This window comes from Ovis aries, chromosome 25 (assembly GCF_016772045.2).
Source record: "Ovis aries strain OAR_USU_Benz2616 breed Rambouillet chromosome 25, ARS-UI_Ramb_v3.0, whole genome shotgun sequence".
Taxonomy (NCBI): domain Eukaryota; kingdom Metazoa; phylum Chordata; class Mammalia; order Artiodactyla; family Bovidae; genus Ovis; species Ovis aries.
Window position 1 is genome coordinate 5,845,704 of NC_056078.1, and position 25,169 is coordinate 5,870,872.

Below are 25,169 nucleotides of genomic sequence, written 5' to 3' on the forward strand. Positions count from 1 at the left end.
CTGTTAGAAAGGAAACAGGAAAAGAAGGGAGCAAAAGCTCTCCGGAGCGGCAAGCCAATCGCAGGCAGCAGGCGCTGCGGGCGGAGCGCGCGCGCGGGCAGCGAGGCGGGCCCGAGGGGGCGGCGGGCATCCGGCGAGCGGCGGGCCGGTGTGCGGCGCGGGCCTTGCGGCCGGGCGGCGGGGAAGATGCTGCAGTCCCTGGCCGGCAGCTCGTGCGTGCGCCTGGTGGAGCGGCACCGCTCGGCCTGGTGCTTCGGCTTCCTGGTGCTCGGCTACCTGCTGTACCTGGTCTTCGGCGCCGTGGTCTTCTCGTCGGTAGAGCTGCCCTATGAGGACCTGCTGCGCCAGGAGCTGCGCAAGCTGAAGCGGCGCTTCTTGGAGGAGCACGAGTGCCTGTCGGAGCCGCAGCTCGAGCAGTTCCTGGGCCGGGTGCTGGAGGCCAGCAACTACGGCGTGTCGGTGCTCAGCAACGCCTCGGGGAACTGGAACTGGGACTTCACCTCCGCGCTCTTCTTCGCCAGCACCGTGCTCTCCACCACAGGTAGGAGGCCCGCCCCGCGCCCCCGACCCCCGATCGGCCTTTCGATCCGCCCGCCCCCTTCCGCCCTCTGTCCCTGTGCCCCTCCGGCGCTGCTCGCGGGGGACCGGCTCCGCGGCGCAGGAAGCCGGCGAGGTGGCCTTAGAGCTTGGGGGTGGCCTCCCGGAGCTCTTGGATCGTGGTCCCTAAACCTTAGGCCTGGGCAGCAGCAGGGGTCCCCCTCCCTGGGCTGCCTTCTTTGGTTCGCGACACTCTACCTCGAACTGCCCTCTTGGAGTCGTGCAGTCCTGGCGGCCGCGCGGTGAGGCCCGGGCTGATGGAAACTCTCGGGTGCTCCGAGGGCGCTCACCTTCCTCCCGCTCGCGTCTCGGCGGGGGAGGGCTGCCGAACCTTTAACGCGCTGAAGGGTCACTTTCCGGAGGGAGCCTGTCTTTTCATGATACGGTGGTGTTTCGGCTCTTTTCTATGTGGGGGCCCTTTCGGGGTAAGCCGAGTGACATCATTCTGCTCTTCGCAGGTGACCTTTGAGCGCAAAGGCGGATCCGATTGCTTTTCGGAGCGGGAGGAGGGGTGAGGGAAAGGAGCATCCGATCCCCCGTGAGCAGGCAAAATGGGGGCACCCTGATTCAGCAGTTTTTGGTTTTCGCAACTTTTCGTGTCCGAGGCCACCCTTCAGCTTCCAAGCACCACTTGGCTCGCACGGCTCACCTGGCAGCACATTCGCTAAAGGCGGGTGTCCTGGGGGCGGGCGAAGGCCGTCCCTGCGCCTCAGGGCGTCGTAACTGTGCCACTTTGGGTGGCGAAGGCTGAGCTGTCCCAGCCATGGCTAACTGGTGCACAGACACCTGAGGGGAGTTGTTATCCATTGGAATTTGGACCCCGGAAAGTGGCCTCGAGCATCCAGCGCAGATCAGTTCTCTGAACAGTCCGTCTCGGCTTCCACAAGGTCACCGGCTTCCTAGTTGCCAGCGACGTCCTGGAACCTAAGCCTTGTGATTTCCCTGCCAGGGGCGTGTGGCACCCCACCCCCACCTTTACAGGTGAATCAGCTTTCTGTTTCTCGGACTCTTCCTTCTCCCCACCCCCTCTCTGCCTCTCGCGGTTTATTTCTTTATAATCCCCTTGGGCTAAACCCAGTTGATTGTTCTGGTAATTATTTGGTAATGAATAATGGTAAGCCATCCAGGTATCCTGTGAAACAGTGATTCGCCAGTGTGGGGTGAATTACTAAACTGACTTGAATTTGCCCTGCAATAAAAAGAAGTAGAATTCTAGTTTGCATTGAGACACTTTTAAAAGTAGCCTTAAGGCAGACCTGTTATTTTACTTTTTAACTTTTCCAACACTCCTCTTGAGCTTTTTTTTCCCTCCCTCCCCTCCACGACCAGTTCTGCTTTCTCTGTCTTTCCTGGCTCTGTTCCCCAGAACTCAGGGTGCCTTTCCTTGGAGTATGTGCTAAATTGGGAATCGTTTTTTTCCCTGCAAAAGCAAGTGGTTTCACAGAGCTGCAGAAGATCCACAACTGGGTCACAATGTTGGGTAAATATTGTGGAGAATGATGGTAACTTTTAGTACTTTCTAAGTAACAGAGTAAGGACAGTGTTATGAGGAAAAGGACAGGTTTGCTGCTCCTGGGCAACACACTTCCATCACTGACAGCCCATATACAATTTCAACATCACGGGCACGTAGTTAAATGTCAAATATATTAGTTTACATCTTGAACAGACTATTATTCCCGAGATTCCCTGCTGTCCCTTTTTGCAATTACAAAAATCCACAGTTCTTGTTAAAAAAAAAAAAAGATGGGGAAAGATGTCTTATTATATTGGTATTCAAATTGCATTGTGGTTCCTAAGAAAGTGTGTATTCAGGCAAAACAAGAGTTCATTTAGGAAATCAGTGCAAGGAGCACTTAAGGATAAACTAGATGAAAAAGGATTGCCTCTTGGTTTGTAAAATTAGCAAAGCAATGAATTCTTGTTACTGATAAAATAGAAATTATTGATTCAGATAGAATTCTATTAAAATGTAGAACTGTATTCTGAATCAAGGATACTCTTCTCTTGGTTTTGTATTGACCCATCCCCTGGTTTTGTATTGACTCATCCTCTTCCATGTTTGATGTTCCATGTGTTTATTGGTTTTGTAGCAGAGGATCAGGTGATTTTTGGTCAATACATTATACTTCCTTACCAGCAAAGTGTTTTCCAGAAAAGTACCAGGCAACTCAAATCAACTGGAATTGTGGTTTATGCTTTTCTTCAAGTAGATTTTTTTTTAATTTTAATTTTAAAAATTTATTTTTTATTTTTGCTGTGCTAGGTCTTTTTTAAGGCACTTGGGCTTAGTTGCCTCATGCCGTGTGGGATCTTAGTTCCCTAACCAGGGATTGAACCTGCATCCCCTGTGTTGGAAGGCAGATTCTTAATGACTTGTCCATCCCCTAGACATGCTGTAATTTTTTTTTTAACTCTTCCCCCATAGTGGATGGCAACTCACAGAGATTATCATTGCCCAGTCAATCAGTGTGGTCAGCTCTTGGCCTGGCCAGAATGATAACAATTCCTGTTACAAAAATGTGGTTCTTGGTAGTCATCGTCATAATATGGAGCATGAACATTTTATGGCAGAACCTAGTCATCGTCATAATATGGAACATGAACATTTTATGGCAGAACCTTCTCATCCCAGAAAGCACAAGCTTCCATTTATGGAAATAAGTGGGTAGAGTCTTCGTGGTCTGTTTATAAGAAGCCTTGAATTGATAATTCAGTCATATTCTTTTCATTCTCTCCTCTGCCAAAGACTCTGAATAATTTCCAGAAAATCATGTCACATCTCTTTACTTTTTGATTTAAAAAAAAAAAAAAGATATAGCAACGTCCACGTAGAAATCATGAAGATGGAAGAAAGTACAGTTTCACTTTTTCAAAGGGAAGGAGATGTGGGCTTAAGAAATATTCAGAATCTAAAAGTTGAGACTTATGTTTCACTTGGTGGGAATTTTTAAGACTTCAAGCCTAGGAGACAGCATCTCAAGCGACCGTGAGAGAACTGCTCTGAGGAGGCGAGAGGGGGAGCCAGGTTATGTAGAAGTTTTGCAACCAAGGGCCTTGAACATCAAAAGATTAATGCTGAGAATTAAAGGAAACCCAGATGATATCTCAGGTTAAAGAATTTAGTGCTTGTCTAGGTATGGGAAGATGGAAGAGTCTGGGCTCACGGAAATCATTGCTTCGATATGTGCCTCATCTGTCTCAGGCCAGTACCCTGTACTCCCGTCCTGAGTTTCCTCATCAGCTCACGCTCCACGGCGGCGGCAGTGGCTGATGATGTCCTCGTTTACTGTTACAGGAGGAAAAATTCCGTTTCTCACAGGTTATTTTAGACTCAGCTATTTCCCACTTAGAACTTCCCAGGTGGTACAGCGTTAAAGAATCTGCCTGCCAGTGCAGGAGATGCAACAGACAGAGGTTCCATTCTTGGGTCAGGAAGAACTCCAGGAATAGGAAATGGCAGTATTCTTGCCTGGGAAATTCCATGGACAGAGCAGCCTGGCAGGCTACAGTCCATGGGATCGCAAAGAGTTTAACATGACTGTGTGCATGCATGTGTTAAGGTGCACACACCTTGAGGTGATGCTTGGAGAGTGAGAAGTCACTTTATTAAAGTTGTCTTTAGTAGCCAGATAAAATGATGATTGATCTCATTCATTCTTAAGAGTTTGTCATGTCAGTTACTATGATTTGCTTCTTTTTCTAAAAATTTTATTTGTTTATTTGTTTATTTATTTGGATAATAGGGTCTTAGCAGCACGTGGGATCTTCTTTTCATCATGCAGGATCTTTCCCTGCTTCCCATGGACTCTCTAGTTGTGGCACGTGGACTCAGTAGTGCGGTATTTGGGTTTAGTTGCTCCTCATGTGGAATCTTAGTTCTTTGACCAGGGATCGAACCCCAGTCTCCTGCATTGCAAGGCAACTTCTTACCCACTGGACCATCAGGGAAGTCCCAGATTTGTTTCTTTATTTATTCCCCTAAACAGGGGTCTATCATGATGGTGGATGATGGAAATGCAGTTTATGACCTTTGCTGCTTTGTGAGCATGGGGCTCACACGATTGCTGAGTCCCCCTTTCTGCCATTGGGAGCATGATGTCTTATCAGTGTTTATGAAGAGATGTTTTGAAACTTGTATTTAAAGAACTCAGAAAAGGAACATAATTTACCTTGTTTTACAGTGGCCTTTGTTTTAGCCAGGTTGGTAGCATTGGTATTTTTCACAAAGAGAAAGAGGGAAAAGGTAATAGGAGATACCTGACAGATCCTTAGTCTTCAGATTATTTTCAGAAGGAGAAATGTATTATCACTAACAGCAAATACTTAATTGAGCTTTTAGAGTAGAATCAGTTCAGTTCAGTTCAGTCACTCAGTCGTGTCCGACTCTTTGCGACCCCATGATGCTGGGGTCTTTGATGCTGGGAGGGATTAGGGGCAGGCGGAGAAGGGGACAACAGAGAATGAGATGGCTGGATGGCATCACCGACCCAATGGAGGTGAGCCTGAGTGAGCTCCGGGAGTTGGTGATGGACAGGAAGGCCTGGCGTGCTGCGATTCATGGGGTCGCAAAGAGTCGGACAAGACTGAGCGACTGAACTGAAGAATGGTTTTTACATTTTCAAATAGCTTTCTAAAAAGTCAAAAGGAAAAAAGTACTTCCTGATCTGTTAAAGTTCTATGAAAAACACATCTCAGCATCCATAAACAAATTTTATTGATGCACAGACACACACCTGTTTTCTTCTGAATTACAGTTGTTTTCTACCATGAGTAGTTGTGACAGAAACCAGAGGGCTGCGGGACCTGAAATATTTACTGTCCAAACTTTTGTAGAAAGTTTGCTGCTGCCACTAAGTCGCTTCAGTCATGTCTGACTCTGTGCGACCCCATAGACGGCAGCCCACCAGGCTCCCCTGTCCCTGGGATTCTCCAGGCAAGAACACTGGAGTGGGTTGCCATTTCCTTCTCCAACGCATGAAAGTGAAAAGTGAAAGTGAAGGCGCTCAGTCGTGTCTGACTCTTAGCGACCCCATGGACTGCAGTCCACTAGGCTCCTCCGTCCATGGGATTTCTCAGGCAAGAGTGCTGGAGTGAGGTGCCATTGCCGAAAGTTTGCTAACATCTGCTTAAGATAATGCTTGGAAGAAACCGTTCAGTCAGAGGAGTTCTAAGTGCCTGACTAATTTTTAGAAAACTTTCTAGAAGACAGTTTAGCTCTTCAGGTTTCTTTGTGGTTTTTTAAAGTGGTTTGCAACATTTAAATTAGGTACTGCCACCCACAGCTGCTTCTAGAACACATGATTATTATAGGATGTCACTAGTTTGGGTCAAATTTGTGACACTTTTTTAAAATGGTAACAAAGTTACACTTCACATTGGGATTACTTTATTTAAAATGTGTTCAGTTCAGTTCGGTTCAGTTGCTCAGTAGTGTCTGACTCTTTGCAACCCCATGAATCGCAGCACGCCAGGCCTCCTTGTCCATCATCAAATCCCAGAGTTCACTCAGACTCACCTCCATCGAGTCGGTGATGCCATCCAGCCATCTCATCCTCTGTCGTCCCCTTCTCCTCCTGCCCCCAATCCCTCCCAGCATCAGAGTCTTTTCCAGTGAGTCAACTCTTCGCATGAGGTGGCCAAAGTACTGGAGTTTCAGCTTCAGCATCATTCCCTCCAAAGAATACCCAGGGCTGATCTCCTTCAGAATGGACTGGTTGGATCTCCTTGCAGTGATGAATCCATATATTGTGTCTAGAGAAGAAACGACAACAATGAAGGGAATTCCACCAGAAACAAGCAAGTAAACTGGTCAGGAGAGAGATCCGACATCCCACACGCAGAAGTTTCCATTCTTTCTTTGCAGGAAAGGCTTTGGCCTTGCTTCTGAGCCTTTATACTAATTCTAACAAATTAAATGATCTGGTTTTCAAGCCTATAACAGCTAAAGAAAGGAAAGGCACAGCTCTAGGCAAACCTAAGTGAAAGGTCATGAAAAGGCATATACCTTAAAAACCAGGAAAATAAAAGGATCCTATGTGCCAGGCAGTGTTTCCACGTATTACCTTCTGTGTATTGCCAGGAAGTGATGAGGTGTAGTCACTATCCTCACTTTACAGAGGCTGAGGCAGAAGTTTTGCTTGAGTGACTTTTCTAACTAGATCACAGAGCTAGAAGTGATTGGCCTTGATTTGAATCTAGTGTCCCACTCTTTGGACCCCATGGACTGTAGCCCACCAAGCTCCTCTGTCCATGGAATTCTCTAGGCAAGAATAATGCTCACATTGCAGGCAGATTCTTTATCATCTGAGCCACCAGGGAGGCCCGTTGAATCCAGACATGTCTGAATTAAGAACTTGAGTTGCACCTAGTATCTGGGCATAGGAGGTTGTTTCTAGATGCATCTGATTTCCCCAGATTTGGAAGTCGAAGTCATCACCGCCATAGTTCAACATGTATGTTTAGAGGTAGGGCCTTTAAAGAGGTAATGAAGTTAAAATGAGGAGCCAGTGAGAAGATGGCTGTCTATAAGCTGAGGGAAGAGGCCTCAGAAGAAACCAACTTTGTAGATCCTTTGATTTTGCACTTCCGGCCCTCAGAAAAAGTGAAAGTGAAGTCGCTCAGTCGTGTCCTACTCTTAGCGAGGACCCGATAGACGGTAGCCTACGAGGCTCCGCGGTCCATGGGATTTTCCAGGCAAGAATACTGGAGTGGGCTGCCATTTCCTTCTCCAGCGGATCTTCCCAACCCAGGGATTGAACCCAGGTCTCCTGCATTGCAGATAGACGCTTTACCGTTTGAGCCACTAGGGACAGAACTGGGAGCAAATAGATTTCTTGGTTAAAATCACCCAGTCTGTGGTACTTTGTTGTGGAGGCCGGAGCAAACTAATATAGAATTACTCAGGTAATTATTGTTTAGTTCCATAAACAGAAATAACACCCCTCCCATGAGGAAATCACCCTTGAATATTCGCTGGGAGGACTAAAGCTGAAGCTCCAATACTTTGGCCGCCTGTTGTGAAGAGCTGACTCATTGGAAAAGACCCTGATGCTGGGAAAGGTCAAGGGCAGGAGGAGAAGGGGACAACAGAGGATGAGATGGTTGGATCACATCACCAGCTCAATGGACATGAGTTTGAGCAAACTCTGGGAGATAGTGAAGGACAGGGAAGCCTGCAGTGCTACAGTCTATGGGATTGCAGTGTGTTGGACATGACTTAGTGACTGAACAGTACAGATACAGGAGTACAAAGATAATTTTTTTAAACTTATTTTTTTATTGAAGGATAATTGCTCTACAGAATTTTGTTGTTTTCTGTCAAGCCTCAACATGAATCAGCGATAGGTATACATACACCCACTCCCTTTTGAACTTGCATCCCAATCCTACTCCTCTAGCTTGATACAGAGCCCCTGTTTGAGTTTCCTGAGCCATACAACAAATTCCCATTGGCTATCTATTTTCCATATGGTAATGTAAATTTCCAGGTTACTTTTTCCATGCATCTCACCCTCTCCTCCCCTCTCCCCAAGTCCACAAGTCTATTCTCTTTGTCCGTTTCTCCACTGCTGCCCTGTAAGTAAATTCTTCAGGACCATTTTTCTAGATTCTGTATATGCGTTAGAATATGATATTTCTCTTTCTCTTTCTGACTCACTTCACTCTGTATAATAGGTTCTATGTTCATCCACCTCACTAGAACTGACTCAAATGTGTTTCTTATATGTACCACAACTTTTTTACCCATTCATCTGTTGATGGACATCTAGGTTGCTTCCATGTTCTAGCTGTTGGAAATAGTGCTGCAATGAATAGTGGGATACATGTGTCTTTTTCAGTTTTGGTTTCCTCAGGGTATATGCCTAGGAGTAGGATTGCTGGGTCATACGGTGGTTTTATCCCTAGTTTTTTAAGGAATCTCTATAATGTCTTCCATAGTGGCTGTATCAATTTTCATTCCCACCAACAGTGCAAGAGCTTTCCCTTTTCTCCACACCCTGTCCAGCATTTACTGTTTGTAGACTTTTTGATGAGGGCCATGCTGACCAGGGTGAGGTGATATCACATTGTGGTTTTGATTTGCATTTCTCTAATAATGAGCAATGTTGAGCATCTTTTCATGTGTTTGTTAGCCATCTGTGTGTCTTCTTTGGAGAAGTGTCTGTTTAGGTCTTTTTCCCACTTTGTGATTGGGTTGTTTGTTTTTCTGTCATTGAGTTGTATAAACTGCTTGTATATTTTGGAAATTAATCCTTTGTCAGTTGTTTCATTTGCTATTATTTTCTCCCATTCTGAGGGTTGTTGTTTCGCCTTGCGTATAGTTCCCTTTGTTATGCAAAAGCTTTTAAGTTTAATCAGGTCCCACTTGTTTACTTTTGTTTTTATTTACATTACTCTAGGAGGTGGATCGTAGAGGATCTTGCTTTGATTTGTGTCAGCAAGTGTTCTGCCTGTGTATTCCTCTGAGAGTTTTATAGTTTCTGGTCTTACATTTAGGTCTTTAATCCATTTTGAGTTTATCTTTGTGTATGGTATTAGAAAGTGTTCTAATTTCATTCTTTTACATATAGCTGTTCAGTTTTTCCAGCACCATTTATTGAAGAGGCTGTCTTTGCTCAAGAGGCTGCTCTTGCCTCCTTCGTCAAAAATAAGGTACCCATAGGTGCATGGGTTTATTTCTGGGCTTTCTATCTTGTTTCATTGGTCTATGTTTCTGTTTTTGTGCCAGTACCATACTGTCTTGATGACTGTAGCTTTGTAGTATCATCTGAAGTCAGGAAGGATGATTCCTCCAGCTCCATTCTTTTTTCTCAAGACTGCTTTGGCTATTCTGGGTCTTCTGTGTTTCCATATGAATTGTGAAATTTTTTGTTCTAGTTCTGTGAAAAATGTTATTGGTAATTTGATAGGGGTCACATTGAATTTATAGATTGTGTTTGGTAGTATAGTCATTTTCACCATATTGATTCTTTCTACCCAGGGACGTGGAATATGTCTCCATCTGTTTATGTTGTCTTAGATTTTTTTCATTAGTGTCTTATAATTTTCTGTGTACAGTTCTCTTGTCTCCGGAGGTAAGTTTATTCCTATGTATTTAATTCTTTTTGTTGCAGTGGTGAATGGGATTGAGTCTTTAATTTTCTTAATCTTTCTGGTATTTCTTTCTTAGTATATAGAAATGAAAGTGATTTCTGTGTATTGATTTTGCATCCTATAACTTTTTAAAATTCACTGATTAGCTCTAGTAATTTTCTGATACTATCTTTAGGGTTTTCTATGTACAGTGTCATGTCATCTGCAAATAGTGAGAGCTTTACTTCTTCTTGTCCAATCTGGATTCCTTTTATTTCTTTTTCTTCTCTGATTGTTGTAGCTAGGACTTCCAGAACTATGTTGAATAATAGTAATAAAATAATAATTAAAGTGGAAACCTTTGTCTTCTTCCTGATCTTAGGGGGAATGTGTTCAGTTTTTCACCATTGAGAATAATTGCTGTAGGCTTATCATCTATGGCTTTTATTATGTTGAGGTAGATTCCTTCTATGCCCATTTTTTTTAAGAGTTTTAATCATAAATGGGTGCTGAATTTTGTCAAAGGCTTTTTCTGCATCTGTTGAGATGATCATATGGTTTTTATCTTTCAGTTTGTTAATATGGTGTATCACATTGATTGATTTGCATATGTTGAATAATCCTTGCATCCCTGGAATAAACCCAACTTGATCATGATGTATGAGCTTTTTGAAGTGTTGCTGAATTCTGTTTGCTCAAATTTTATTCAGGATTTTTGCATCTATGTTCAACATTGATATTGGCCTGCAATTTTCTTTGCTTGTGTTGTCTTTGGTTTTGGTATCAGGGATGGTGGCCTCGTAGAATGAGTTTGGAAATGTTCCTTCCTCTGTAATTTTTTGAAAGAGTTTTAGAAGGATAGGCATTCGCTCTTCTCTGAATCTTTGATATAATTCTCCTGTGAAGCCATCTGATCCTGGGCTTTTGCTCTTTGGGAGATTTTTTTAAATCACAGCTTCAATTTCAGTGCTTGTAATTAGGTTTTTCATAATTTCTGTTTCTTCCTGATTCATTCTTGGAAGATTGAATTTTTCTAAGAATCTGTCCGTTTCTTCCAGGTTATCCGTTTTATCGCCATATAGTTGTTCATAACAGTCTCTTATAATTCTTTGTATTTCTGCATTGTCTGTTGTAACCTCGCCTTTTTCATTTCTAATTTTGTTGATTTGATTCTTCTTTCTTTTGTTCCTGATGACTCTGGTTAAAGGTTTGCCAATTTTGTTTATCTTCCTAAAGAACCAGCTCTTAGTTTTATTCATCTTTACTATTGTTTCTTTCATTTCTTTTCCTTTTATTTGTGCTCGGATCTTCATGATTTCTTTCCTTCTACTAATTTTGGGGCTTTCTGTTCTTCTTCCAGTCGTTTTAGGTGTAAAGTTAGGTTGTCTGTTCAATGTTTTTCTTGTTTCTTGAGGTAAGATTGTATTGCTGTAAACTTCCTAGAACTGCTTTTGCTGCATCCCATAGGTTTTGAGTTATCGTGTTTTCTTTGTCATTTGTTTCTAGAAATTTTTTTATTTCCCTTTTGATTTCTTCAGTAACCTGTTGGTTATTTAGAAACGTATTGTTTAATCTCCATGAGTTTGTGTTTCTTACAGTTTTTTCTTGTAATTGATATCTAGTCTCAAAGCGTTGTGGTTGGAGAAGACGCTTGATATGATTTCAACTTTCTTAAATTTACTGAGGTTTGATTTGTGACCTAGGATGTGGTCTTTGAGAAAGCTCCATGTGCATTTGAGAAGGTGTATTCTGCATTTGGGGGGAATGTCCTGAAGATATCAATGAGATCCATATCATCTAATGTATCATTTAAGACTTGTGTTTCCTTATTCATTTTCTGTTTTGATGATCTGTCCGTTAGTGTGAGTGGGGTGTTAATGTCACCTACTATTTTTGTGTTACTTTCAGTTTCTCCCTTTATATCTCTTAGTGTTTGTCTTATGTATTGAGGTGCTTCTGTGTTGGGTGCATAGATATTTACAATTGCTATGCCTTCCTCTTGGATTGATCCCTTGACCATTATGTAGTGTCCTTCCTTATCTCTGATAATCTTTTTTAAGGTCTATTTTGTCTGATATGAGGATTGCTACTCCAACTTTCTTTTGCTTCCCATTTGCATGGAATATATTTTTCCATCCTCTCACTTTCAGCCTATATGTATCTTTAGGTCTAAAGTGGGTTTCTTGTAGACAGCGTATATATGGATCTTTTTTGTTTGTATCCATTCAACCAGTCTGTGTCTTTTGGTTGGAGCATCTAATTCATTTACATTTAAGGTAATTATTGATATATATGTTCCTGTTGCCATTTTCTTAATTGTTTGGGGTTGATTTTGTAGATCTTTTTCCTTCTCTTGTATTTCTTGGGTATATAAGCCCCTTTAACATTTGTTGTAAAGCTGGTTTGGTGGTACTGAGTTCTCTTAACGTTTGCTTGTCTGGCAAGCTTTTGATTTCTCCATCAATTTTGAATGAGATCTTTGATGGGTACAGTAATCTTAGTTGTAGATTATTCCCTTTCAGTGGTTTAAATATATCCTGCCATTCCCTTCTGGCCTGCAGTGTTTCTGCTGAAAGATCAGCTGTTACACGTATGGAGTTTCCCTTATATGTTACTTGTTGCTTTTCCCTTCTGCCTTTAGTATTCTTTCTTTGTATTTAGTCTTTGTTAGTTTGATTAGTATGTACCTTGGTGTGTTTCTCCTTGCTCTTACCCTGTATGGGAGCTTTTGCACCTCTTGGACTTGATTGGGGAAATTTTCAACTATAATCTAATACCTTTTTTTTTTTCTCATACCCTTTTCTCATACCCCAGAATTTTCTCATACGTAATTCGAAGGTTGGTGCATTTGATACTGTCCCAGAGGTCTCTGAGACTGTCCTCAGTTCTTTTCATTCTTTTTACTTTATTCTGCTCTTCAGAAGTTATTTCCACCATTTTATTTCCAGCTCACTGATTTGTTTTTCTGCTTCAGATATTCTGCTATTAATTCCTTCCAGAGTATTTTTAATTTCAGTAATTGTGTTGTTTGTCCCTGTATGTTTATTCTTTAATTCTTCTTGGTCTTTGTTAATTGATTCTTGTATATTCTCCATTTTGTTTTCGATCATCTTTAGTACCATGATTCTGAATTCTTTTTTAGGTAGTTTCCCTATTTCCTCTTCATTTATTTGGACTTCTGTGTTTCTAGTTTGTTCCTTCATTTGTGTAATATTTCTCTGCCTTTTCATTATATATATATATATTTTTTTTAACTTATTGTGTTTGAGGTCTCCTTTTCCCAGGCGTCTAGGTTGAATTCTTACTTTCTTTTGGTTTTTGCCCTCCTAAAGTTGGTCCAGTGGTTTATGGAAGCTTCCTATAGGGTGAGATTTGTGCTGAGTTTGTTTGTTTGCTTTTCCTCTGATGGGCAAGGCTGAGTGAGGTGGTAATCCTGTCTGCTGATGGTTGGGTCTGTATTTTTGTTTTGTTTGTTGTTTAGATGAGGCATCCTGCCTGGGTGCTACTGGTGGTCGGGTGATGCCAGGTCTTGTATTCACGTGGTTTCCTTTGTCTGAGTTCTCACTATTTGATACTCCCTAGGGTTAGTTCTCTGGCAGTCTAGGATCTTGGAGTCAGTGCTCCCAGTCCAAAGGCTCAGGACTTGATCTCTGGTCAGGATCGAAGATTCCACAAGTGGTTTATTATGGCATTAAGTGAAATTAAAACAAATACCCCAAAATGAGAAACTAAAGATGAACCTCAGACAAATGGCAGTTACAAAATCAGGCAAATAGTAATTAAAATAAGGGAATATACGCATATACACCCATAAGCAAAGTCAAAACAGTCCAACAAAAATAAAGTACAGTAGATTGATGCATCGAACAGAGAAATCAAAAATCACATCTACCAGTTAAGAACAAAACTAACTAAAGCACAAATCAGAAAACGAAAATAAACCAAAGTGCCAAGTGGGGAATAAAGCAATGAAAACAAAACTAACAAATATGTTGAGAGGAAAGGAAAGAATGAAAAGAGAGAAAGAATACATATGCAAAGTTAAATAGAGGTAGAAGAAGATTTATGTACATTAAAGATTAACTGCAAGGGGAAAAGTACAGTAGGAAAGGTGAACAAAGGAATAAAATGTAGAAAAAATATAATAGACTTTTAAAAATTAAAATTAAAAAAAGGAAAACTCCACAGAACTGCAAAAGCCCAACATAGGGGCAGATGTTTATAACAACAATAAAAATTGTATCTGAATATACACATATACATGTACACCCATAAGCAAAATCAAAACAGTCCAACAAAAATAAAGTATAATAGATTGACCCAGCAAACAAGGGAAACCAAAAATTATATCTACCAGTTAAGAACAAAACTAACTAAAGCACAAAGTGGAAAACAAAACTAAAGCAAGGTGCCAAGTGGGGAATAAAACCATGAAAATAAAACTGACAAATATGTTAAGAGGAAAGCAAAGAAAGAAAAGAAAGGAAAAATATATGTGCAAAGTTAAACAGAAGTAGATAAAGAAAGTTTATATACATTAAATGTTAGCTGCAAGTGGGAAAGAATAGTAGGAAAAGCAAACAAAGGAATATAGAAAAAATAATAAGAGGTTTAAAACTTAAAAAAAGAGAAAGAAAAGAAAAAAAAATAGGAAAACTCCACAGAGCTGCAAAAGCCCAACACAGAGGCAGAGTTTTATAACTACAATAAAAAAATGTGGGGGGAAGAAAAAGGTGCAAAAGTTCAATTAGATTTCATAGTGCCAAGAAAATCGACAACTACAACAGAGGGGGAAAAAAAAGAAAAAATCCAAAAGAATCTACAGAACAAGTACAAACATAAGAATAGTAAATATTTTTCTTGAGTCACTGCTATCAGGGTCCTTCCCCTCGCTGGGAGTCACAGTCCACCTCACCTCCCTAGGATGCCCTCCAAAACTGTGATCTCTGGACTTGCTGTGGGGGCAGCTCAGATTCTAGTCTGGTCTTACTCCTGTGTGTTCTTGCCTCCAATGTCCACAGCTATCAGAACTAGTGCATTTTCTTTTGTGGGAGCTCTCAATGGCCTTTTATATATTCCGTAGACACAGAGTCTGCCTAGTTGATTGTATGGATTTAATCTGCAGCTTGTACAGCTGGTGGGAGGGTTTTGGGTCTTCTTCCTTAGCCACACTGCACCTGGGTTTCAATTGTGGTTTTATTTCCACCTCTACATGTGGGTCATCCACTGGAGTTTGTGCCTGAGGCTGCCTTGGAGGCCTTGGATTTGCCCCTGTGAGGGCCAGGTGTGGAGGTGGTGCAGCTGGTTGGGTTGCAGGGGTTCTGGCAGCACCAGGTACTCAGGGGTGTTGGCAGCTATGGCAGCAGGAAATAATAGTGTTCTAGAAGGGTATGGCAACCAGTATTGGCCAGTGCACTCCAGTATTCTTGCCTGGAGAAAACCCCTGACAGAGAAGCCTGGCAGGCCACAGTCTACAGGGTTGGAAAGAGTTGGACACGACCGAAGCAACCCTGTGAGCATAGACACAAGGTTTTTCTTTGTTGCCTGTGGCAGCTCTGCATGAAGGTGGTGCAGCTGCTTGGCCTGCAGGGACCCTGGCGGTGCGAAGTGTGCAGGGACATGGACTGCCTCCGCCGCAGGAGTTATGGCCCTTTTTTTGACCCTCTTGTAGCTGGCGATCAGAAGGCCTCTTTGGCCAGTCTTTCTCTGTAGCTCCCCCCATTCAGACACTTAGGGGGCTCCCTTGCCTGCGGTCCTTCTCTGTTGTTCGGCGCATCAGGCACTTAAAGGGGCAGCCTGGCTGGGGTCCTGCTCTGCAGTTCAGTGCTGGCATGTGGGGAGGGAGAGGCTGTGGTGGTAGCTCGTGACTCAGCAGTATCGCCTGGCTTCCATGGCTGCCTGGCTTTCCTCCACAGGCATTTCCCACCGCAGTCTCCTCCCTCACATCCCCTCCATCCGTCTCTCTGCAGTCAACAGCAGCGCTCGCCCTGGGATTGCTCCACAATCACTAAACTCCAGCTCCCAGCCCTTGTGCCTTCCAGGGGACCTGCATCCCTGTCCGGTGTATGTATGGCTGCGGAGGACTGTCTGATTCTCATTCCATTTAGGCTGCCACAGATCAGCTGTTTCACTCTGAGCTTTGAATGTTCCTCCTCTGACTCAGACCAGTTGGCCCGATGTGGAGGTCAGACCCCTGCTTCCATTCCCCCACCCGCGGAGGGCAGGTCCGGTCCTCCTAACACTCCTGTTTCTCCCCCAGTTCCTTCCTCCTACTGAGTTTTGCGTGGTTCTATGTATTCTTTCCACTGGTCAGGTACTCCTGTCTGCTCTCAGCTGGTGTTCTGCATGCACTTCTGTGTCTGAAGGTTTACTCCTGATGTATCCGTGGAGAGATGTACTCCACGTTCACCTACTCCTCCACCATCTTGTTCTCCCTCAGAAATAACTTTTAACGTCCTTAGTATTGTGGCCAACGTTTTCATATGCTTGGTTTGGACATCCTTGTTGTATTATAGAACACAATCTCGTAGTTGATAGAACTGAAATATATTGAGTTGATTATTGAAATCTCAGGAGCAATACTACAACATGCTTAAGAAAGCAGAGATGAGTGTGATAAACTTTAGAACTATTTCCCAGTGATGATCAAAGAGTAGATACCAGTGTTTAATGTGTAAACTCAGACCTGTCTACAGAACATCAGTCCTTTAGTATTTTTTTTCAAGACTATAAATATGCTGTTATCTGTACCTATTTTATGACACCTGTGACATACTGTTATGGTTATAAATGACAGTATCTTCAAAGAAATGATGTGTTGCTTTTATGACATAACTGTATGTCTTGTGAAGAATACAATCTTCAGTTTTCCCAGGAGCCTCGGCGGAAGTCTGATGCATGTTAGGGCAAGTAGTTTTATGGAGCCACTTTTCAGATGACAGCTGGGGCAGTGCACCTGTTGTGTGTGGAGGAGGAGTGTGCTGGACGGTTGAAGCAAGTGGAGTTGCTGATGCTGAACTGTTTGGACCCATAACAACGTCCACTTCACATAGGTCGACTCACTACAATGTGGTTTCAAGCATAGAAACGAATCATCCACGCTGTACTCTCCCCTTGGCTGAGTGTCTCTCCCCGAGTGTCCCAGGCTAGATTTTGTCCTCAAGAGACATTATCTGATCCCAGCTGTGGCCAAATCCATGAAATACTGAGCCGCTTTGCTTCTCCGTTGACTGCTGTGTCATCACACTGCCTGTTACTGGCGGGAGACAAAGGCTCTCTCTCTTTTGAAAAGCAGGCAACTGTGAAGGTGTCTTCTTCACCCTATGATGTTTCTTTTCCTCTCTGGGACTCAGTTGGTGCTCTGACTTTCTTTGTTTCTTCGGGATGGACTCCTTGTCCTTAGAGTTGGTGGCCACTCTGTGTCAGGGCAGGGCTATGCTCCTAACCTGAGGCTAAAATGGAGAAGGGGGGGAGGTTGTCAGATTACCTGTTCCACATTTTCAACAAATAAAAACTGTAGTTTTCTAAAAAGATACCATATTTTTGCTTTACTCTCCTGGGTTTCTACTTGCTCTTTTCCGATAAATTTCTTTAATCATTTAAGTCAGGATCAGTTCAGTTCAGTTCAGTTCAGTCGCTCAGCCGTGTCCAACTCATTGCGACCCCATGAATCTCAGCACGCCAGGCCTCCCTGTCCATCACCAACTCCCAGAGTTCACTCAGACTCACGTCCATCGAGTCAGTGATGCCATCCAGCCATCTCATCCTCTGTCGTCCCCTTCTCCTTCTGTCCCCAATCCCTCCCAGCATCAGAGTCTTTTCCAATGAGTCAACTCTTCGCATGAGGTGGCCAAAGTCCTGGAGTTTCAGCTTTAGCATCATTCCTTCCAAAGAAATCCCAGGGCTGATCTCCTTTAGAATGGACTGGTTGGATCTCCTTGCAGTCCAAGGGACCCTCAAGAGTCTTCTCCAACACCACAGTTCAAAAGCATCAATTCTTCAGTGCTCAGCCTTCTTCACAGTCCAACTCTCACATCCATACATGACCACAGGAAAAACCATAGCCTTGACTAGACGGACCTTAGTCGGCAAAGTAATGTGTCTGCTTTTGAATATGCTATCTAGGTTAGTGGAGGTATAATTTACATATGGGAAAATATATCCTTTTTTAAAAACTGGAGTATAACTGACTTACAATGTTGTGTTAATTTCTGCTGTACGGCCAAGTGAATCAGCTGTATGTATACATATATCCCCTCCCCCTTGGACCTCCATGCCGTCCCCTTAGGTCATCACAGAGCACCCAGCTGAGCTTCCTGCGCTGCATATATATAGCAGCTTCCCGCTAGCTATCTGAACCTTCCATTCTTCTGTTACAGCGCTTACCACCTGGTATTGACATCATTTGTTTTCCTATCTGACCTCCCCCAAGAGCCGTCTTGAGGATAAGCACATTCTCAGTCTCCTTTGCATCCCAGCCTCAGTAAGTCCTGAGAAGCCCGCTCCAGTATTTTTGCCTGGGGACTCCCATGGACAGAGGAGCCTGGCAGGCTACAGTGACTTAGCAGAAGCATGTGCAATTTAAGGCACACTTCCTCACGCATCAGAACCTGTTTCCTCTTCTGGAAAATGAGGAAGGTTCTGAAGATGTTTCAAGAGACCTTAGATATAATCTTGTTGCCTTAATGGGGAAACAGAGTCCCAAAGTGCTTTAATAACTTTTGAAGTTATTCATATTGTTGACTGAAAAGTTTTACACCATCTAAAAATTGAGAGTTGTAATACTGTACCTATTATAATACTGTATCTTATGTCTACTCAGTGCCCTGTGGAGGGCCTTAGCTTATCTATAGGAAAGACAAGGGGATTCTTCACCCAGAGTCTTTTGTTTCTTGGGTTTTTTTTTTTTTTTTTTTTTTTTTGGCTGTGCTAGGTCTTGGTTGCAGCTCTCAAGCTTACTCTAGTTGGAACATGGGCTTAGTTGCCCCGCTGCGTGTGGGATCTTAGTTCCCCGACCAGGGATCAAATCCACATCTCCTGCATTGGGGATCTTGCCTTCCTAGATGTGTCTGTCTAGCAGGGGGAGAAATGCAGGAAACAAGATAACTAAAATACATAGCACTTCCTGTGGGGAAATCCGAGGAGAGCCACCCTGCAGCAGAGGAGACCAGGGTGCAGGGAGAGTGCATTAGTGCATGCTCGAGGCGGACTGGGGTCTAGGAAAGGGGGTCTTGTTTGTGAAGAAGCCAAACAAAGCCTTACCGAGGAGATAGCATTTGAGTAAAGAGCTGAAGGAGGTGGGAGGGCATTATACAGCATGGCGAACTGTTTCAGGACCAGGTCCCCATGTTGGAGACCACTGTGACTGGAGCCCAGTGCGCAGGGAGTGATGGGCACATGGTGAAGGATGTCATGTTAATGTTTAATTGCCAAGTTGTGTCCAACTCTTTTGTGTCCCCAGGGACTGTAGTCTGCCAGGCTTCTCTGTCCGTGAGATTTCCCAGGCAAGAATACTGGAGTGAGTTGCCATTTCCTTCTCCAGGGGATCTTCCCGACCCAGGGATCGGACCCGTGCCTTCTGCATTGGCAGGTGGATTCTTGACCCCTGAGCCACCATGGCACCCCTGCAGGATGTCACAGGCCACTGCCCAGCCTTGGGCTGTTCTCTCAGCCAGGTGGAGAGCCCTGGGAGATTTTGAGCAAAGGGCAGTGGAAGTTGGTGGTGAGACTGGTTGGATTTCGTGTACCTATTGATAATAGAACCAAGAGGATTTGCTGATGGATTGGACATGATTTGTGAGATAGAGTGGTCAAGAGGTACCCCAGGGTTTTTGGTCTTAGCCGCTGACCATATGGAGATGGAAGGAAAGCTGGGGAAGGATCAGGTGTTGGGTAGAGCTCAGATGTTGGCCTGCTGAACTTAAAATCTCTCCTGGGTGTCCAGGGGTCCCCAGGAAGCATGCTCCCACCCTAGCGTGGTGGTCCTGGGGAGACTGTAACTGTGTTTGCTCAGTGGGCCAAGATTTTAGGTTATGTCGATTTATCTGATGGCAAGAGGTTGTAGACTTGCATGGGGCGATATCTGAACTTGTCCTCGAAGGAGAGAGAGTATCCTTAAATAGGAAAGAGGGAAAAGAACTCAGATTGAAAATGTGAATTCTTTGGGCTGAGTTGTCCTTTGATGATTGCATTTAACCTTAGTTTAAACTCTGTACTTCAACCTCCAGGCTAGGAAAGAGCATCTAAATTATCATATTGTTCTTTTTTTTTAAATTTATTTATTTTCTACTTTAGTATTGCATGTGGAAAACTGAGGGGGAAAGGGCAGAAGGATTTGCTTCATATTTTCTGAAGTTTAACAATAGTATATTTAGTACTTGATAATAGTTCAATGTAAAATTTATGTTATATATTTTCAAAGAAACAACACATACAATGTACAATCTTTAGTACATTTTTTTTTTTTAGGAGCAGCTAACATCAAAGTTTGGAGAAGGCAATGGCAACCCACTCCAGTACTCTTGCCTGGAAAATCCCATGGACGGAGGAGCCTGGTAGGCTGCAGTCCATGGGGTCGCTAGGAGTTGAACATGACTGAGTGACTTCACTTTCACTTTTCACTTTCATGCACTGGAGACGGAAATGGCAATCCACTCCAGTGTTCTTGCCTGGAGAAAATCCCAGGGATGGGGGAGACTGATGGGCTGCCATCCCTGGGGTCGCACAGAGTCAGACACGACTGAAGCGACTTAGCAGCAGCAGCAGCAACCTCAAAGTTAGATGATGTTGACTAACATCAAAGTTAGATTATGTTAACCAACAGTCAGCTCCCGGTCTTGTTTTTGCTAGTTAAGGCTATGGTTTTTCCAGTAGTCATGTATGGATGTGAGAGTTGGACTATAAAGAAAGCTGGGCATTGAAGAATTGATGCTTTTGAACTGTGGTGTTGAAGAAGACTCTTGAGAATCCCTTGGACTGCAAGGAGACCCAACCAGTCCATCCTAAAGGAAATCAGTCCTGAATATTCATTGGAAAAACTGATGTTGAAGCTGAAACTCCAGTACTTTGGCCACCTGATGCAAAGAGCTGCTCATTTGAAAAGACCCTGATGCTGGGAAAGGCTGAAGGCAGGAGGAGAAGGGGCAACAGAGGATGAGATGGTTGGATGGCATCACCGATTCAATGGACATGAATTTGAGTAAACTGCAGAACTTGGTGATGGGCAGGGAGGCCTGGCGTGCTGCAGTCCATGGGGTCACAAAGAGTCTGACATGACTGAGCTGAACTGAACTGAACATCGAAGTTACTGTTCTATCAAAGTTACTAGGTCGTTTCTGTTTTTAGGAACTAAATAAGAAAAACGTGAATTTTTTTTTCCCCACAAGGGATCTAGACATTTTAGGAGTCTATCAGCTTCAAATAAACACATTTATAGTTTGTAACAGATGGGAAAATTATCATGTGACTCTGAAAACCACTTAAGTAATTTTCACTTCTTGAGAGTATTTTGTTTTTTATGTTTACTGAATTACCACTCAAAATGATCAAGTATCCTTTTCTTTTTCTAAAAAAAAAATTTTTTTTATTTGGATGTCTCTTTCACTTGTGCATAGCAGGAAGGGAAGTGGAAAGTTTGAAACTAGAATTAAAAGGTGAAAACAGTCTTGTAACTAAAATTCTTCAAATATTTGAATACCAGTTGCCAAGGCATTCAATTATTTAAAGACTGGTTAGGTGGATTACGTTAATTAAAGCAGCAGGAGAGGGCTGCCTGGGTGTCTGACGCCCCACTGAGAAGTTCTGGAGCCACCAGGTCACAACCTACCTACCCCTAGTGCTGTGACATGAGTCATAGCTGGTGACTCATGCAGTGCCCAGCGGGGTATGCAGAGCCCGACCTCACCCCCACCAAGGGGACTGGCAGTCTGCCACCTCCTGTGCTCCACCTCCATGATGCATCTCGTGTTTAAAGATGGAGAAAAAGGACAAAACTGAAATTAACAACAGCAACAAAAATGCAAACTCCTGTTAGTAGTTTATGGAACACGACCTAAATCTGCATTTGTTCTCGCGGCTCTGGCTAAACACCTGTGACTTGAAAAAATCATCTAAAAGAGGCTAAAAAGACACATTTGCCACCTGAATTTCCTCTCTTACTTCAGTCACAACTGTGTTTTGTGTGTTGATCGTTGCTGGCCATCCCCTGCCCTCTCAGGGATGTTTCATGCCACGTAGGGCTGGTCTGGGGAGTATGTGCTCAGGGCTGTTTCATGCCACGTAGGGCTGGTGGGGGGAGTATGTGTCCAGGAGTTTTTCTTGCTGACCCTGTGTTGGCCCTCTGCAGTGTCCACATGGCCAGCCGAGGGCGGGGGCACCTCTGGGCAGGGTCCCTCCTCGTCTCGAGCAGGGCTGGCTTTCCCTCACTGGCCCGGGGAGTGGAGCTGTGGAATAGGATTCTCCTCAGTGATATCGGACTGGATGAATACGACAGAGTATAGACAAATGAGTGAAAAAGTGAGAATCGTGAATTATTTAATATTTTTAGGGTTTTTCTGATGTACTGAGTGACTCAATATAGACTTCAGTCAGTGTTACTGAAAGTGTTCCTTGAAGAACTTTAAAAAGTGAGCCCAGGGGCTTGAGTGAAAGGTGATGGGATAGGTGGTGCAGAAACCTTGATCAGGAGAACAGAAGGAGTCATCTTTAGCAGGACCCACTGATGATTTCTCCAGAGGTCAGTTGTTTCTCTGTGCAACGAAGGGGCTGAGCTTCTCCTCCAGCTCTGAAGTCCTATATGGTCCTAGGTCTTGGGAGTGTCTACTGAATGCTTAGATACTGCGCCCCACATATGGAGCCACATACAAATCCTAAAAGTCGGGACTTCTCTGGTGGTCCAGCGGTTAAGACTTTGCCTTCCAGTGCATAGGGTGCAGGTTCAGTCCCTGGTTGGGCAGCTGAGATCCCACATGCCTTAGGGCCAGAATCCAGAACATAAGCAATAGAAGTAACGTGGTAACAAATTCATTAAAGACTTAAGAGAGATCTTAAATGGTCCACATCACACAAAATTCTGAAGAAATCAAAAAGACCTAAAAGGGATAACCACTGATCTCACAGAGCCTGCAGCCCAGCTACAGAGGCAAAACTCAAACATAAAACCCTCAGAGAGCCATACTGGTGTAGACACCTAACTATTGAATTGGGTGGGCCCCTGGGGGCATCTGGGCTTTTCCAGTGGCTCAGCTGTAAAGAATCGCCCTGCAATGCAGGAGCCACAGGAGATGCTGGTTTGATATCTGGGTTAGGAAGATCCCCTGGAGGAGGGCATGGCAACCTACTCCAGTATGCTGGCCTGGAGAATTCCATGGACAGAGGCCTGGTGGGCTACAGTCCATAGGGTCACAGAGTCGGAGACGACTGAGCAACTGCAAGAGTTTGCGGAGGAGAACAGGTTGGGCTTAGGTGTTCAGAGAAGCCGCATGTAGGGGACTGAGATGAACAAGCACGTTGTGTGGCACAGAGGAAAGGGGATCAGAAGGAAAGGCGTGTGTGCTCAGTGCAGGTGCCCAAAGAGGAACTGAGCCTGGCCTTCAGGAGAGCGTGGGTGGCCAGTCTCTCCCAGTCCAGAGCCATCTGTGGGCGAGGGGCTGAGAAGGACCTGCAGGTGGAGGCAAGAGCCTCAGATGCGAGAAGCTGAGTTTGCTCTGGACTCTGGGGGTTAATAGGGAGCCACTGCAGGTTCCTGAGCCTGCACTATGATGAACAGCCTGGTCTGCAGACTGGCTTACAATGGGGGAAGCTAGATGTGGGGACCATGGCTCTGAGGCTTCTGCAGACATTCAGACGCAGGTAGGTTGTACTAAAGCAGAGACAGAAGGATCCAAAGGACCACCAGAGCATGGGGAGTTGCAGGCATGTGGTATCTTCCTGGGCCACGGATAGAACTGATGTCCCCTGCCTTGGCAGGTGAATTGTGAACCCCTGGACCACTGTGGAAGTCTGCTCATAAATGCTTGGAGGCAAATGCACCCCTTAGTATACAACTTTAAATTCATGATCTTACTCTGTTTTCTTCCTCATCAGATGTGATACATATACATATGTGATACATATACATATGTGATACATATATTTTTTAACCACACACATGATCACATTTGCCGTATCTGCTTTTCCTTACTGCTGCCTTATTGGAAAGCTGTGAACTCAAGAAATGAGTTCCATGTTGAACTCACAGTTGTTCTCGTAGCCAAGATACTTCCACAGTTCCTAGGTGAGTCTGAGAGAGATTTCCATACATGGAAATGTTAAAAAGTAAAGCAAAATGTATCACATTTTTTTATTCTCTTAAAAGTCTGCCAAGACAAAGTTATGGTTACTAAGGGGGAAAGGGATGGATGGGGGGAGGATAAATTGAGAGTCTGGGATTAACCTATGCAAGTTATACATATAAAATAGATAAACAGCAAGGACCTACTGTCTAGCACAGGGACTTCAACTCAGCACTCTGTAATGACCTGTATGGGAACAGAATCTAAAAAAGAGAGGACATATGTATATGTGTAAACAATTCACTTTGTCATACAGCAGAAGCTAATACAACATTGTAAACCAACTATACTCCAATAAAAATTAATTTTAAAAAAGAATCTGCCATTTAACCCCTGAGGATCTACTCTGGTGCATTTCAGGGTTAGATACCACTTCAGCTGCACCTCCCCACCCCACCCCCAGCCCCACCAGCTCTCCTTTCTCAGATGTGCTCTCAGGGCAGTAAGAGCCCAATAGGAAGTCAATAGAGAGCTCTCCTGGGACTTCTTTGGCGGTCCAGTGGCTACAACTCCATGCTGCCAACACAGAGGGTTCGGGTTGGATCCCTGGTTGAGGAACTAAGATCCCACATGCTACACAGCGTGGCCAAAGCACACACACAGAAATAAAAGTCCAGAGCTCTCGTGCAGCAAATGAGAGGCAGGGCTTGCTCGTTTCCAGGAGACTAAATTAGCATAGGTTAAATATTATTCTTACAATGATGTTACCCTTACTTCCATTCTAATATGCTTTCTTGAATAGGGAAAAAAAAAAGTGTTACCTCTGGCCCAGAGACTTTTGCACCACCCGCAGTTTGTTTTGTTTATACCAGTGTTGAGAATTCGAAATTCTAAAAGACACAATGGTTACTGTTTCCTTCCCCGTGTCACCAATTGGATATCACATCAGGATGTATGCCCATGAGAGTGTGCTGCTCATTGGGTAGCTGATGTCTGTTTAGCTGTAGGGGGAAAGGAGAAGAATCATTGCTGGAAGACATGAAGTTTAATTAGCCCCACCTCATTATGTTTCTTCTTAATGCATAGGCTTTTAAACCCAAAAGTTATCAGCTCAAAAGCAGAAAATATTAACTCTAGCTTGTGCCCTGTTACCTTAAAGAGGGTACGCAATGTGTTAACTCAGTGTGAATGTAATTGAATTCCCCCTTGCTTGTACACATGATGGTT

The 25,169-nt window shown here is 43.8% G+C and overlaps 1 protein-coding gene across 1 annotated transcript in view; it reads left to right on the forward strand.

Annotated features, from left to right (window-relative positions):
* The first annotated feature begins 128 nt into the window (after positions 1-128).
* KCNK1 (potassium two pore domain channel subfamily K member 1) overlaps positions 129-25,169 on the forward strand; it is a 70,612-nt gene continuing 45,571 nt past the window's right edge. The window contains exon 1 of the mRNA XM_015104331.4: positions 129-541. Within this exon, the coding sequence (XP_014959817.2) occupies positions 187-541 (355 nt within the window). The 5' untranslated portion in view covers positions 129-186. The remainder of the gene's footprint in view (positions 542-25,169) is intronic.